This window comes from Lathamus discolor, chromosome Z (assembly GCF_037157495.1).
Source record: "Lathamus discolor isolate bLatDis1 chromosome Z, bLatDis1.hap1, whole genome shotgun sequence".
Taxonomy (NCBI): domain Eukaryota; kingdom Metazoa; phylum Chordata; class Aves; order Psittaciformes; family Psittacidae; genus Lathamus; species Lathamus discolor.
Window position 1 is genome coordinate 37,046,606 of NC_088909.1, and position 16,956 is coordinate 37,063,561.

General features: G+C 41.5%; 1 protein-coding gene across 3 annotated transcripts; it reads left to right on the forward strand.

Moving 5' to 3' along the window:
* The first annotated feature begins 3,444 nt into the window (after nucleotides 1-3,444).
* MACIR (macrophage immunometabolism regulator) lies at nucleotides 3,445-14,068 on the forward strand. 3 transcript variants are annotated; one of them, XM_065661674.1, is made up of 3 exons: nucleotides 3,445-3,570; nucleotides 4,158-4,207; nucleotides 11,641-14,068. In XM_065661674.1, the coding sequence occupies exon 3, from the start codon at nucleotides 11,662-11,664 to the stop codon at nucleotides 12,283-12,285; it is 624 nt and encodes a 207-aa protein (XP_065517746.1). In that variant the 5' UTR covers nucleotides 3,445-3,570; nucleotides 4,158-4,207; nucleotides 11,641-11,661; the 3' UTR covers nucleotides 12,286-14,068. The 3 variants fall into 3 exon arrangements, with proteins under 3 accessions (XP_065517746.1, XP_065517744.1, XP_065517743.1); XM_065661672.1 differs by lacking the exon at nucleotides 4,158-4,207; XM_065661671.1 differs by lacking the exons at nucleotides 3,445-3,570; nucleotides 4,158-4,207 and adding an exon at nucleotides 8,257-8,339.
* The last annotated feature ends 2,888 nt before the right edge of the window (nucleotides 14,069-16,956 follow it).

A 16,956-nucleotide genomic window follows, 5' to 3' on the forward strand; every position in this document is an offset into this window, starting at 1 on the left:
AATAAGTATTTTGATAAAATCTTGCTAAAGAAGAAAAAAATAAATTCTGTGTATTTTAATATTATATTTCCTAAAAATTGAGTTATATTGTCATTCTAATGGCTGTCATCGATGAAGGAACCTACTGATGAGCACAGGCATCATGGGATGTAGTAAATTCATGTTCTGGTCAGGGTGATGATGCAGGGAAAATGGTCTGCAATGGTCTCTGATTCTCTCTTTGTTGAAGCAACCCTAAAGTCTTAACAATATCCTAACTGGGGAAAACAAACTCCAAGCACTTCAAAGTACCTTTGTTATGCATATAAAATCTTGGATGATTTTAAAAGCACACCGAAAAATAGTGAAATACAGTAGTCAATTTTGGGAAAATCTTGATGGCATTATTCATTGCATGGAAAACATGCGTGGTTTTAGGGAGATCTAGGCTTATTTTCAAATATTTGTTGTGGTGTTTGAATACTGTATTTGGGAAAAGTCTTCAGGATCTGCCTTTTGATGCATGGAAATTTAAGACAATTTTGCACCACATTAATTCTGTCAGTGCAATAAATGTGATTAGTACAGTTTATTAAATGTTGTTATTACAGTTCATTAAATTTAAGTTACCTAACTTGTGAGTGGGGAATCACTAATCTGTAAACTATGTTTTAGTATGTTTTAACTGGTTACTTAGCTAGAACACATTATATTCACCCCCAAGCATCTGTTACCTCCTGAAATCATGCCTGCCCCTTCACCCTGTCAAGCTCAGGCTTGAAAATCCATCTCAGAGACTGACAACTCAGTTAACAAGATGGAGAAGTTGTGAGGGGAAGATTCTCCACTTTCTGTACCAAATCTACTAATTCAGTTCTTAAAACACTTTAATGAACTTGCAAAACCAGTAACTCTTAAGCGCTTGCAGAGCTAAAGAGACTGTAGTTAAAATTCCTTAAACAACCCTTGCTCTTTGTTTCTGCTTGTTCTGGCTGAGAATCTCCTAGAAATGCAAATTCTAGGTGCATCTGGATATACAACAAGGAGCTAGTCTGGCTAGTCTGGGTGCATACCTAATGCTGACATCCTTTACTGAAGGTCAAGACCAAGGTGACCTGCAGCCTTCTCGAGCACTAGGACCAGAGGGAGGCCAGAGCATGGCCTGTGTACAGAGGACATCTACACATTTCCAAGGAAGGTAATAAACTTTAGCTATATATTTAAGAATGAGTCTTTAAAGACTCAGTTTTAGGAACAAAAGCTGGCTCAATTCTACTGCAGGGTGATTAGAAACACCAGCTGTGTGGTTCAGCTCCCAACAAACTTCTTGAGAGAGGAAAAAAACAGGGGCTATGATATTGCACTTTCTCTTCTTCTTTTTTATTTTTACTTGCAGGAGGGAATTTAGGCAATTGTTTGCAAAGTTCGGTGCAGTAATAGCACTTCTGCTCAACCTTCAATTAGCAAAATAAAACAGGGAAGTGATCTAACTGGTTGTTGGCAAAACCATTACTAAAGGTTTGTATCTAGTCAGTGTCCAAACTCTGTAGATGTGGAAGTGCCACAGAGGTTATAGATAGAGATTGGTGGTATTTCAGTGAAGATAAAGTCACCAAGAGATATTACTTGTTCCTTATAGTTGCATGCAAAGTGAACAAATGTGAGACTAAACCAGACAGTATCAGATTGGGTGGAATGGTTGCTAGACGATACTCATGCCAACAAGGCTCACTGCCTGGCACTCCAGAAAGTCACCTCTGCACAGGGATCCAGAAAGACTTCAACTCTCAAGGCGCAGCTGTGAACACCAGGTTGGAAGAGACCTCAAGGATCATCTGGTCCAACCTTTATTGGCAAAGCATGACCTAGACGAGATGTCCTAGCACCCTGCATGGCTGAATCTTAAAAGTACCCAGTGCTGGGGAATCCACCACTTCCCTGGAGAGACTATTCCAATGGATGGTTGTTCTCATTGTGAAAGCATTTCCTCTTATGTCCAGTTGGAGCACCCAGGATTAACTTGTATCCATTACTCCTCATCTTTTCCACATGACCCCTCGTAAAAACGGAGTCTCCATCCTCTTTGTAGCCGGCGTTTAAATACTGGACCATGGTTATAAAGTCTCCTCTGAGCCTTCTTTTCTCAAGACTGAACCTACCCAGTTCTCAGCCTCTGCTCATATGGCAAGCTTCCCAGTCCTTTGATCATCTTTGTGGCCCTTCTCTGGACTCCCTTCAGCCCGCCCACATCTTTTTTCTATACAGCGGGGACCAAAACTGAACACAGTATTCCAGGCATGGACTGAAAAACACCAAGTAGAGTGAGATAATGACTTCTTTATCTCTGATGCCCTTGTTCCCCAGCATCCTGTTGGCTTTCTTTGCTGCAGCTGCATATGTTAACTCCTATTGAGCTTGCTGTCCACCAGGACCTCCATGTCCCTTTCTACAGAGATGAATCCCAGCCAAGTAGGTCACAGCCTGTGCTTCACTTCTGGATTGTGTTTACCCAGCTGCAAGATCCTACACTTGACCTTGTTGAAATTCATAAAGCTCTTGTCAGCTCACTCTTCCAGCCTATCCAGGTCAACCTGCAGGCTGGCTCTCCCAAAGTGTGCACTTCCCCATTCACTTTGGTACCATTGGGAAACTTCATCAGATTACAATTTGATCTCATCATCTAGATCACTTATGAAGATACTGAACAGTGTTTGGCTCAATATCAACCCTTAGGGGACTCACCAGTAACAGGTTGCCCTTGGGGTGCTGCTTGTCACCATTTCCCCACTACCACACAGACCACTTGTCAGCATCGTGATGTGTCAGCTTCTCTATGCTGTGACAAACTGAATCAAAAGCCTTGGACAAATCCAGGTAGACAATGTCCAGCACTTGCTCCAGACACCTAGAGGCTCCTGCCTCTTCCAGTGCAGCCCTGGCCCCAGCCGAGCACAGGAAAATGCAGAGGTGTGTGGAGACACCAGGCCCCTGTCCCGCTCCTGGGCGTTAGATTAGATACAGGATATTACGTAGTTTGAGATGAGCTCTTAGGCAGAAGTTCTTCCCTGTGAGGGTGGTGAGGCCCTGGCACAGGGTGCCCAGAGGAGCTGTGGCTGCCCCATCCCTGGCAGTGCCCAAGGCCAGGCTGGATGGGGCTTGGAGCAACCTGGTCTAGTGGAGGATGCCCTTACCAATGGCAGGGGGCTGGAAGTGGGTGAGCTTTAAGGCCCCATCCAGCCCAAACCATTTAATGATTCTGTGCTGGTTCTACCGCCACAAGTTTTCAAGTATTACAACAGAAATGAGAAAACCCACAGCATGCACAGGACAGTGAACACCCACATCTCCAGCACCGCTAGACCCGCTCGCTGAACAGCGCCGCCACGCCGCACCGCCTCCCGGCCGCCACCGCGGCCCCGGCCTTCTCCTCCCAGCCACCACCACGCGAGGGGCGGTCCCGCCCGGGAGGGGCCGGGCCGCGGGGAGGGCGGGGCCGTCGCTGCCGTGCGGAGCGCGGCTGTCCCAGCCCAGCGCGCGGGCCGGGCCTGGCAGCGCCGCTTCGGGCGTTCTCGTGTTCCGTCCGCGCCGCAGGTACGAGGCGGCGAGGGCGCCTCGGGTCTGCCGCGCCTCACGGAGCGGGCACCGGAGCAGGGGCGGCGGGTGCGCCCGGCCGTGCCCGTAGGGCGGGGTGGGGGGCCGTTGGGCCGGCCGTGCCGCCTCGGTGGGAGCGGTGCGGCCCGCACCTTTAGCGGGGGTCACGGGGAGCAGCCCGAGCCGGCCTTGCCGCGGGTGGCGGCGCCTCTCCTCGCCCCGCGTAGCGGTGCGGGGACGTCCTCGACTGGACTGCCCCGGGGCCGCGGCAGGGCTCGTAGGAAGGGGCCTCTCCCCGGGGGCAGCGCGGAGGCCTAGGCGCAGAGCTCCTACCCGCCTGGCGGGGCGGCGGGCCCCTTGGTCGGCAGGGGCTGAGGAGGCAGTGCTGGTAAGCGGGCGGTGGTGGAGCTGACCGGGCAGGGCCAGGAGGAGCTCGGGGCGCTGGTGCTGGTACCCGCCCGCTGAAGGAAGCCTTTGGAATTGTCATGCTGGGCCTGCAGTGAGGCTGCTCAAGGGCGCTTGCCATGCCAGCCGCTAGTAAAGCTGCACCTGTATGGGTGCACAGACGTTCATTGCTCTCTCTTCAGTTGCAGGTTATAATCACGAACAGTGGCCATGCCGTTCGTAGTACTCTGAGGCAAGTGCTAAACGTGCATATGCTATTACTGCCCTGTCTGATGGTAACAAACTAGTACCCAGCTTTGTATGGGTAGCTTTGTATTTCTCTGTAATAAACCTTGCTTTTAGTGAAAGGTAAAGAGAGGCTGAAGGTTCTGTTTAAATGGAGATTGTGGTATGTATGATATGCATTAAAGTGTTACTCTATAGGATAAGATGCTTGTTAAGCTACTTTGGTTTATCGGCAAGTGTGTTTTGCCAGTTTTGTATGTACATATTAAGGTATTTGGGGAATGTCTCTGAACAGTTGGGGTGCTGTTTTGAGTGGTCTACGGATGCATAGGAAAACAGTCTTGAGTCATATGTAAGTTATGCATGCTGGTTTACATAGGGAATTTAGCTGGCCTAAGCGTGGGTCGGTATGTACCTATTTCAAAGACAGTAGCCAGTTATGTGCATTGGTAGATATTTCCTATGAACATGATTCTGTCTTTCCTTGTTAGTGTGCTCGCTAGAGTGGGGCAGTAAGGCACTGCACATACATATATGCTTGCATAGCTGTATGTGGAAATGGGTTGATGGCAGAAGCCTGCAGTTGCGCAGACCTCAGTAGGAGTGATGGAGGTGAGTCTGTGGTGGGGAAGAGCATTCAGTGCTTGTGCCAGTTGTTGTCCGACTTCTGACAGAGCTTGTCCTGAATAAAGTAAGAGGCCTTGGAGCATTTCCAGGAGGAGTGTAGTGAGGACTGCAGACTTGATGTTTTGTTTTGCCACAGGGAGTAGAAGTGAGCAGCACTGATTCTTCTTCCTGTTTCCCAGTCTATTCTTCTTCCTTTTTCACAGTCGTGTCCCTTACTGAAAGCTGCGCCTCCCACCACCCTGCTGCTGTTGGTGTGTTTTGAACCATATTCTATCTGATGTGGTGTGTTTGCACTCTTCCTGAAGGGAAAAAAATAAGGCTTGTTAGGATAGTGAAGACAGAAGAGGGTGATTCTCACAGTGGCTTCGAAACAAAGGCAGTGGTAGCACAGTTGCTGAAGTTAAGTTCTTGCATAACAGCACTGACTTTGTAGTATAGCTTTCTTCATAATCTGTTCGTTTTAGACCAGCCTTATGCTGTTGGCTTTGCCACGAGGCATGCATAATCACATGCAAATGCAGTATGTTATGGTAAAGTCACATGAACTGAATATTCCAGAACAAAGTTTTCTGTTTCGCAGTAGTTGTAAATTTAATTCAGTTTTTATGTACGTGCATGTCCTGTTTGGCTTTTATTAACCTTTATTCCGAAGTTGCGTTAAACACCCGTTTTAGTAGTTAAGTATGGGAAGGAGCATTTGAGAAAGCAGCAGAGAGCACAACTTTAATGCCATTATATGCGTAACTCTTGTAAGTTTGACCATTAGCAATGTGGATGGTGTTAGTGAATGAGACACCTTTCCTTCAAACATCCAAATACTTGCTGCAGATTGCATTAAGACAAAGAAATTTAAAGTGCTTCAGTTAAGAAAGAAACCCAAAAACTTAAGTTGCATTGATTACTTTTCCTGATATCTTGAAGTAGGTCTTTTTTTTAACCACTATCTTTCTTTTAATAGTTGTCCTTAGTCAAAGGCTGAACATAATATTGTTATTGTTCAGGTTAATAGTTTCAAAATAGTACCTGCAGAGCTGAATTTTCAGACATGGCAATATAGGATGCTGCCAAGCATGCATTTCTTGACTAACAAAAAAGAAATGGGGGAACCTTATTCCCATTATTATTTTGTTTTTTAAAGACAAATATCTGTTTGTTCAGTGAAATCTGTAATACTTTAAAAGCTGCTTTTTTGTTTTTTTCCTATTCTGTTATTTTGAAAAGACAGTTTAGTTTTTGGCCTCAAATCAGTGTTGTGGTATATTTTTGGGGTTTTTTTGGCTTTTTTTTCCCAGGTGGCCTAATCTGAAACTGAAAAGAACTTTGAAAATGAAACTTAGGGTTTGATTGGTGAGAAGAAGAAATTAAGAAATACAGAGAAATAAAATACAAGTGATAAAACATGTTTAAATTATTAACTAACTAAAGAATAAAGACTACTTGTTTTACAGTATGCATCAGCTGCTTTGCATGTGTCTCTCTGTTTTATCTTTTGATGAGTAACAATAGTAAAAAGCTATCTTTATGCTGGCTAGCAGCATCAGCTTACTAATAGAGCAGTGGGGAAGGGTTCATCTGTGGTTCCACCCAGCAACGAAGTCACATTGTTTATTTAAAGGACTAAGTATTTCAGAAAAGATACTGTCTGTAAAACACTTTCATCTACTATTGCTTGGCAAAGAGATGTTAACTGGCCTTTCCTCCCACCATTTTCTTCTACTTTTCCTGTTCTCATGCAAAATTCATTAGCTTGGACAGACTCTTGGAATTCCATCTGTCTCTGTACTGCATTAATTGTATGCTCTGTCATGGTGATCTGGTCTGACCTACTCGCTGGAGTTGCCAGTTAAAATTCCTCAACAGTTCTCTTGTGATCTTTTTCATTTGTAAAAGGTAGTTTCCTGGATTATAATTGTTTTCTGTTTAAAGCTTGATTAATAACAAGAATTAACAGCTTGGTTAAATAGTTCTTGCTTCTTGTGGTAGGAACATGCTTCTTGTGGGAGGAATATGTTGCTAGAAATTTATTTGATCTTCTTTCTTTTGTTTGGTATAGATGTGGTATATATTGTCTAGTATACTGGATTGCTGTGGTGCTTAATAATTTACCTTGTCAACTTCAGGGTTGTCAAGAACCACCCTCCACAATTCTGAAGTTACCATTTTTACTGATTGGTTGGTGGACTGTTGTTTTGCATCACAACCTGAGATTACTGCACTGGCTTTGTTAATTCAGTAACATCCATTCATCTGTTTTCTTAAGGCCTGGAGGTTCATAACATCTGCTTTATGCATAATTGCATTTTCTTGCATGTAATTTTGAGGAAAAAATCTGTGCTAAATTTTAACTCCATCTGAATGTTCTCATGTGGTGCAGCAATTTAGTATTACCTCCATTCCCTTTTTCTTTAGCTTTGAGTGGTTTGGAATTTCTCCTATGGAAAAGCAAGAGTTGAAGAATGTGTGTAGTTTACTGATACTGAGCTTGTTTTGTGATTATTTTTATGTAACACCCTCCCCCCCTCCTTTCCTATCTCTACAAACATGGTGTCAGTCTGTAAAACATAGCACAACTATTACGTGGAGCCTTCCAGAGCATTGTGAAGCAGTAGTAGTCTTAAGTCCCTTCAGCTGAAAGTAAAGATCATGGCTAAAAACAGTCATCTGGCTCTGGCAGGACATGCAGCCGTATCACCAGCGTGCAGTTGCAGAACCTAACAGACCCCTCAGAGCCTATGGCCTGGCTACCCCAGCTCTAGAAAAAGAAATGTAGCACCTTTGTGGATACTCTTACTACATAGCTGATTTTTGGCTTGATTTTTCTCTTTCAGCTAAATATTCAACTTGTTTTAGTTGCAGACTGGAAACTTTTTCCAGAAAACTTTGCTGTAGCAGTACATAATTCCATCAGCATATTTCAGTGATAGAGAAACCAGATGTGAATTTTTCTTTTCAGACTGCAGGGGAAAGTTGCACGTTATTCTTCCTTTTCACAAACAGTGATAATCAAAATAATATAAAACGTATACTGGCTTCACATGTGCTGGGTGACTTTACTTACTCCTGATGTTTGATTGACAAGCATTGTATCTTTTAAGTGCATTCTATATATTAATATGTCAGCAGAGAAGGGAAAGTGTCAGAACTGGCTTGATATCCCTATCTAGTATGTTTTAAGTCTTTTACAGAGTTGTCATTGAGTCTGTTTCCATCTTTCCATTCTGCCATCTGCTTATTGCAATTAGGAGCATTTTATCAGTGAGACAGATCTCCAAATTGTACTTTCATTCAAACGGTACTACCTGTAGGCTTGGCGTCTAGAAAAATAGTACAAATCTGTTCTTAAAACAAATCAAATCGGTAGTTGGATGGACAGAAATTCTAAGAAGATGGCATCTTCTCAAATGAGTTCATAGTCTGGTTGAGCAGTAACAATGGGAACACCAGTTTATAGAGAACCAGAAGCTGAGAGCAACTTACTGTGGTTTCAGAATACTTCAGACTACAGAGTGCAGGTGGGTCAAAGGAAACGCCTTTTCATTTTTCTTTGCCTTCTTTAAATATTGGGTAATTAAAGTTGGTATTTTTTTGAGTCACATTTCTCAGAAAGGTAGTAAATTTAACAGTAAAAATAGCAAATTATCAGAAAAATAAAAATGAAGCAAAAGAGTAATTCTCATATGAAGACAGGCTGAGAAAGTTGGTGCTGTTCAGCCTGGAGAAGAGAAGGCTGCGTGGAGACCTCATAGCAGCCTTCCAGTATCTGAAGCTGGCCTGCAGGGGTACCGAAGAGGGAGTCTACGTCAGGGACTGTAGTGGCAGGACAAGGGGTAATGGGTTCAAGCTAAACCAGGAGATTTAGGTTAGATATAAGGAGGAAATTCTTTACTGCAAGAATGGTGAGACACTGGAATAGGTTGCCCAAAGAAGTTGTGAATGGTCCATCCCTGTCAGTGTTCAAGGCCAGGTTGGATGGGGCTTGGAGTAACCTGGTCTAGTAGAAGGTTACTTTAGTCCCTTCATGGGGACTGGCAGAGGGGCCAGTCTGTAGCAGGGGGGTTGGAACTAGATGATCTGAAGATTCTTTGCAAACCAAACCATTCTGTGATTGTGTCGTCGGGTGTAGTAAGGAGCACATAGTGAGAGTTATTTACAGTGTGTGTGTTAGCACGGTGTGATATTAGGCATTAGTGTGTTGTACGTGTCTTTTATTTTGTCGTATGCTAATCTTTGAGTGGTATCTGACATCGTGAAAGACTTAGTAATCAGAAAGCCTTTGTATTCACAAAATGTGGAGGCTTTGATGGTTTTACTCTTGAAGAATTATCTAAGCATCTTAATGTACTCCTTGAGGTAAAACAATGATAAATAGTAATTAAACTAATATTTCTATTCATTATTCCTCTTCTCTGTGTTTTAGACCATTTTCTCAATGTTTAGCTGGATTGGGTCAGATTGATTTATATGCAGAGCCTGCTTTATAATACAAGGAGAATCAATAACATCTTGTAAAATCCTGTTGAAGTGAATTGTATTCTGGAAGCACTTCTGGTGTGTATTGTCAAGTGGGTTCTCTTGGTAACATGTTATTTTCCGTTATTTTCCATAGTTTTTAAGTATGTGAAGCAGCAGCAAAGGGAAGGATATGCCATCTTTTTTCCTCTTCTCCTTGATTCTGTAAATCTTTAATTATAAATTGACCTGAATTGGCATCACTCTGCTGTCATTCTCCTTGAGAAGCAAGAAGACAAGGCAGCTGTGATCTGAAGAAATAATCTTTTAATACTGAAGAAACAGTTCTTCAGTTTTAAAATTGCTGAGAATTATTGATGAGCTTACACCGCTACACAGCAATGAACATAATAATAGTCGTCTAATGCCTTATAACCACAGAAATGGCCTGAAAATACCTAAATGGTCAAAAGTTTTAGGTATGCGTTTGTTGGTATCTCCACTCACAGTTACTGTGAATCTCTCAAATTATTTTCTTTTCTAGAAGTCTTCTAGATAATATTTCTCTGTCTTTTTTTTTTTTTTTTTTATCATGTAAGGAGACATGTTGAAGCCATGTGACAGCTTGAGTAGCTCAGATTAGTAGCTCAGTAGTTTTGGCAAAGAACAGCTGAACACAGACATACTGTGGTTTGGAGCTCTGCCTGTGGAGCTGACCAGCCATTGCTGTCAGCAGCTAGCAGTGCTGTTCCATCGAGCTTCTGTATATGACGCCAGCTTCTGATGCTACTGTTGCTTTAGAGTGTCAGTCAGATTCTTCTTTTAGGGCTGTTCTTTGCTCTGGAGCACAAAAACTGAAAGCTTACAGTTTCAGGATGAAGAACTAGGCTGGAGCTTGCTGACTTGGGCTTTTCTGCTCTTTGCTTTGTGCTGTTTTTGGTCAGTTCAGCAGTGAATTCCTGCCTCCCTCCCCCTTGCTTGTAGCTAATCTTCAAAGTTGATTGTATTTTGTTACCAGAACACATACACACTTCAAACGAAAGTAAATTTATTTTAAAAGTTGTGTTCTGAGAAGAGCCCTGTGTTCTGAGAAAAGTTTTCGTATTGCTTCCAAGTTCTCAAGGTTAAAAAAACCTTGAATGAAGATGCATGAAGACATCGCTTCCTCCCTCCCTTTACTTGCTGTGCAGGTGGTTGTTGGTTTTGTGTTTTGTGTCCCTGCCCATGGCAGGGGGTTGGAACTAGATTAGATTCAATGTCTCTTCCAACACAGACCATCCTATGACAACCCCACTCTACCTGTCTATGACAACCCTGCTCTATCTGTGATGATCCTGCTCCATGAGAACCCTGCCCCATGACTCTTCTGTGATGTAGCTGTGTCACTGAAATGGTGTAGATGATGCTGAAAACAAGAAAAGGAAAATAATTAAGCCTTGTCTCTGTGTTCTGGCATCCACTGATATATACTTGCTCTGATAGTGATCTGACCTTTCCCATTTAGAGGTGGCAATGGTTTGTGGCAGGCAATTGTATCTGTAAAGGCACAAGACGATGTATTTGGAATAATTGTGGGAAAGTACAAAGCTGTGAGGTCCTGTCAAAATAGTCTGTTTCCAAAAGAAATAGAAAACCATAGGATTTGGAAGACTGGTTATTTTTAAGATGTTTATAAGAATATTATGCTTTATTCATTAAACACCACCAGTATACTGTTTCTTGTGTTAGAAATACATTAGAATAAAATAGTGTGCGTGCTTTTGGTTAATTGTGAAAAAAAAAAATAGGATGAGTGAAAGGGGAATTTGCTGGTGACCTATAAGGACAGCTGTTGAACAGCCAGGATGCCATTCTTGGAATCTGAAACAAGCTGTCTTCATGTCTGTAAGGGGTAGGCATCAGGTCTGGTCTGTGGTTGTGCCTGACTGAGGTAGTAGCTTTTAGACACCTTTATGGAAAGCTCTGTTTACTGAAACTATTGTCAATAGCAAAAATACATGGTTGAATACACAGAGAAATTGCTGTGGATGTGTTAATGGATGTAGATGGCCTCAGAAGTGATGGGCTGTAAGGAATTAAGTGGAGTGGGAAGAAGCTTCTTTTTTGGGTACAGTACTACTCAAGAACAGTTTTAATGTTTGGGAATATCAGGAACATATTTATGGTTTCTTTTATTAAAAAAACACCGAAGATAAAAGGCTGTTGTCAGTTTTGCTATCGACCTGTAGAACATGAAGCAAGGCTGGATAGAGAAGTATCAGTCATAACTTCTGGGTAATACAAAATCTCATTTCTGCAGTCCTCTCTCAAGTCCTTGTGTTGCATAAAAGCTCTATTTCTGATCAAGATCTGTTTTATTTTTAGGAGGATAGCATTGTGTTTAAAATGGAAGTTGACATAAATGGAGAGTCCAGAACTACCATATCCACCCTTCCTGTGCCTCTTGCAGAAGTGAGTCCTGTGGGCAGGATAGAAGCAGAGAAGCCCCGCTGTTCCAGTACCCCCTGCTCACCAATGCGACGGACAATTGCAGGGTATCAAATCCTGCACATGGATTCTAACTACCTGGTTGGCTTCACAACTGGAGAGGAGCTGCTAAAATTAGCCCAGAAGTGTACAGGAAATGAAGAGAATAAAGGGGAATCCGGGCCAAACTTGCACTCCAGACAGCTTGATTCAGGACTTACACGTTCCTCCCGTTTGTACAAAACTAGAAGTAGGTACTATCAGCCGTATGAGATCCCAGCAGTAAATGGAAGGAGGAGGAGAAGGATGCCGAGCTCAGGGGATAAATGCACTAAGGCTTTACCATATGAACCTCACAAGGCACTTCATGGTCCTCTGCCTCTTTGCCTTTTAAAAGGTAAAAGGGCTCATTCGAAATCCCTGGACTACCTCAATTTAGACAAAATGAGCATTAAGGAACCTGCTGACACGGAAGTGCTACAATACCAGCTCCAGCACCTCAACCTCCGAGGGGACCGTATGTTTGCAAGAAATAGCACATGAGCTATCATCAACTTGAATTTAAAATGAATTTCTAGTTATTTCTGTTGCTGCAAAAATCCACTGTTGTACTGTGTACATGACTATCCACATTGTATGTGGTTGTATCAGCTAAATGTTATCAGAAAATAATTTATTTGAATAGAATCTTGGAAATGCAGTGCGTTAAAAATACGTGGAGGGAGAAGTCTTCCTAAGAAAGCAGCTTCTGATGCAAATTTGACTTCAACTGGTGGATATTTCTTTGAACACCTTTTAACAAAAAAAAAAAAAACAAAAACACAGCACCACCTTTTGATTGTGGGGTTTGAGATAGGTTTTTTGTTTGGTTTTTTTTTTTGTACAGTTAGACCTGGTATTTCCAGTAATTTAACACTGAAAAAGTGGTGATGTCTGCTTGGTTGTTGCTAATTTTGGCTTGATGTTAGAAACTGCTCTTGGAAAAGTGCTTAAGTTTAGGTGGTTTTTCGGTTTGACTTTCTGTTCCTGTATTCTACAGTAAAACATATGTATTTATTTTTTCTTTTCACATCATGGAAAGGAAAGTGAGCTTGATCAAATAAGATCACTTCTGTTTAAACAATTAAGTTCAAACATTTTCAGACTGCGCTTACAATGGTGATGAGGGTGAGATTAACTCAGAGCAAACCTTGGCTACTTGAATCCTATTAAATGATTTTTTATTTATTTATTTTTTTTCTTAGTTTCTGTGTGGAAGTAGTTGCTTTGCCTCCTCTGTTCTATATAAAACTTATTCAGGGTATGTATTTGAGTCATTAAAAAAAAATCTTTTGGGGAGTAAAGATTCTTTTTTCGTAAGTGGGATTTATTTTTCACATTGTCAAAAAAATGATTCATTGCAGATTCCAGTAAATAAATTGGAATGTCTGCTTTGATATGTCAGTAATGGTTTTGATTTTTAAACTGGGATTTCAGTATCATGCATAGTAACAGGAGGTGTCAAAAAACTTCATCATTGCTTTGGGAGTGCAGTTGATTTGAAGCACTGAACACTAGAGATTTGGTAAGTCAATTTTAATTTACTTTTTGGTTGATTTTTTTTTTTGATGGAGTGTAGGTTCAGCATTGAAGAGATAATCCTGGATTATTTATCTGAGTAGACTGAATACACTGGTTTACGTATGTTACTTAAGAATTTTTTATCCAATCATGATGTAAAACTCAGTTCAGCAGCTGTATTCGTAGATGTATTTAAAGCATCTTAGTAACTTTAAAACGGAGCAATAGTTTTTAGAGGGGTTTTTAATTTTAGGTGCAATCTTTTACTTGAATCAGTGTGCAGCTTTTGGCTGATGACCTCTCAGAAGTAGTTTGAAAATAAGATCACATTTTTGGAAACATAAATTATTTGATCAGTTGTTTCTGGTAGAATTCATATTTGTTTGTCTATCATTCAGAATGAATAGAAAGCACTACTTGGTGCATGCACTGTGGAGTTCTCATTCTGTCACTCCACAGCTGGTAAATGAAGGCAGCCCGTTAGTCTGCATTTTGCTAGTTTGGTTATCTTTTTTTTTAGGTTTGTTAGAATCATTGCAACAAACTGATGTGTATTTTTAAAAGCTAACTACACAAGTGTAAACTTAATGTATTGAACAATGATTTTGAAAGTAAAATCTTCTTATATAGTCTTTAGTTTGAAAAATAGATTATGGTCAGATGCCAAAGAGATGGGGATTTTCTTTAAGGAATAAACTCCAATGTTTAATGAAATACCCTGTGAAACTGCGTTTCTGGCTGAAAAATAAAAAAGGTGGTATAAATACATGTTGTTGTGGAATCTTTTGCTGTGTAGGAGAAAAAGGACATTTAAAAAATACAGCCCTAGACCAGGCATCATTGAAAAACATCTTTAAAGTGGAGATCTTGGGTGTCTGTGGAATAGATGCTTAGGTTTGTTATTTTGTTTCAGGAAATGGGGCATGCAGTTACTAGTATTTTGTGCATGTTTCTAGAGTCATCCTGTGTCATAATTGAATAGCTACACCAATAGAGAGATTGATAACTAGCAAAGTTCAAACATAAAATGTGTGTTGGTACTTCATCTGTTTGATGATTTGCTCATGAAGATGCTTACACATGGTAATACAGTTTGCCTAACTCATACAGATGCCTAACTCATACAGACTAGCAGCTCTCATAGCATATGGGAAGTGCTACCTATGCTATACTGTTTATAACAGACTAAGCAAAGAATTGTTAATTGATAACATAACTTGTTTCTTACTCTTTCAGTGGTTCCAAAGAACCTGAAACAAATTATCCAACATAATCGAAATTTGATGTTGTGGATGTTTGGAGGCATGGTCTCTTTGGAGTCAGTTATTAGTGTTGAACTTCATCTTAAAGAGGGATGTGTGCTAAAAATAAACAATAGGAAGAAAGGATCTCCAGGGAGAATATAAGCATTAAAAAAAAAAAAAAAAATAGAAAAAAATTTGTGAGGAGCACTAATTTTACAGTGGAGGTACGTTGCAAAAAAATAAGTTGTTAAACTGTTGTAGGAAGAATGCAGATCTAAAATTGAAAAGGTAGATTTGTTACAATGCTAATAACATTAAAGACACCTTCCTTTCCTCCTCTGTAATGTAGGGTCATTCTTAATGATGGTACGCCCTCAGAAGACGCCTTTGGTTGGTGTGTTTGGCTACTTCTGGATAACAGTAGTCAAGATTCAGTGCTGCTGCTCCAGTGGGCAAAGTGCTAAACCTGATCTTGGGCATTTGTGTGGGATGCCTCAAGAGAGGAAATGTTACCCTAATGTTACAATACCCAGTCTGTCTTACACCCTCCTTAAGTTAGGCTTAGCTTTAGTAGTTTAGTGGTAGAGGATGACATCAAGGCAAATCTACACAGCAGCTATCTAGGCCACATTAGAATAGATAAGGAAAGAAGACTCAGCCTGTGGGAGAAAAATCCGGAATTGACTTCCACTCAACAGAGAAGGTAAGGATATTAACTGACCGCATTCCATCCAATTTTAGGAGACTGTTCTCTGCATGTGCTTGATCTTAGCTATCAAAGAGTTGGTCGGAAGTGAAAAGGCGGAGAGGACAGAAAAGTGCTTTCCACAGTGCTTTTATTTCTGTGGAGAGTGGGCAGAAAGAATTCACCAGAGCATACCAGGGAAAAGGCTGGCAAAATAACCGGAAAACACCAGAGGGGCAGTGCTGCAAGAGTAGGAAGAGTGAAATACTGTATGGTTTCAGTGTCAGAAACAAGAAATGTCATGGAAGGAGATGGTGTGCAGTCTCAAGTCTTTCTAGAAATCAGTTGTCCATATTTCTGAATGATTAGGAAGGGTGATGGGACATTTTAGCAGTATGTGTGATCAGAGCTGGGCTGCAATGAAGGTAGAAAGGAGGAGCCTGAGGCTGGGTATGTACACTCATAATCGCAGACCTGGATGAAATTTAAGTTTAGAAGACCGTTTGAAGGGATTAAAATCCTGTGGGTTTCTGTGATGTTATGCAGCTCTATACAGTGACAATAGGTAATGGTGCAATTTCATAGTGTGACAAAGGTTGTTTTTTTTTTTTCAAGTTTTAGGAGGCTGCCTGAGCAAGAAGAAAACTTTCGTCTGTGATGTTACCTTAATACTATTTTCAGTTAAAAAAAAAAAAAAAAAGCTTCAAGCTTCTTTATTTTTTCTGTTACCAACTGTGATGTCTTCTTGTCTGGTAGGATTATTGCCCTGTTTGTTTTTGCCATTTTGCTAGACTCTTACCTGCTGAAGCTCCTTATGACCTGTTCTTTCTGTGAAGGTGAAGGAGACAGAAGTGCTAAAATATGCAAGAACTGTGAGAACAGCATCAATAGCTTGGACCCTATGAAAAATGGAGCAAGCCATGATTTGCTGTAGTGCTTTACATTAACCTACTTTTCAGAAACTCAAAAAATGTCAAAGAAAACCATTAGGTACTGAGATGCTTTTAGAAGTCTGTTTTTGGCCAGAAATACTGTAGTGTAGTTCACAGTGTGACTTACAGTCTGGAACTGGATAAAGCTACAAAGGATGAGTGCACTGGAGTGTTGGATGGCAGAACACCAACATTTTAAGCTGGATGAATGGGGTACAGTGGGCAGAAGAATGCATTAAATGTAAGATTTATTTTGTTTCTGCCTTAGCTCAGTGATTTGAACTTTTTATTTCAATTGGGGCAAGCATTTTCAGATTGTTATGAAGGGAAATTGAGATATACCCAGGATAGCTACAGCTCCAAGCAACTAACTCTGTGTAAGATATCTACCTGTACCTGTGAGGTACAGCCTCACCAGTGCCCAGTACAGGCTGATGATCACTGCCCTGGCCCTGCTGGCCGCGCTACTGCTGGTACAGGGCAGGGTGCTGTTGGCTTTCTCGGCCACTTGGGGTACAAGCTGGCTTCTGTTCAGCAGCCATCAATCAGCACTCCATGTCCTTTTCTGCCAAGCAGCTTTCCAGGCGCTCTTCCCCAAGCTTGGAGCATTGCAGGGGGTTGTTGTGACCCAAGTGCAGGACCCGGCACTTTGCCTTGTTGAACTTCATACCACTGGCTTCAGCCCAGTGATCCAATCTGTCTAGATTCTTCTGCAGAGCCTTCCTATCCTCAAGCAGATCAACACTCGCTCCCAGACAACTTTGTGTTATCTGCAGATTTACTGAGGGTGCAC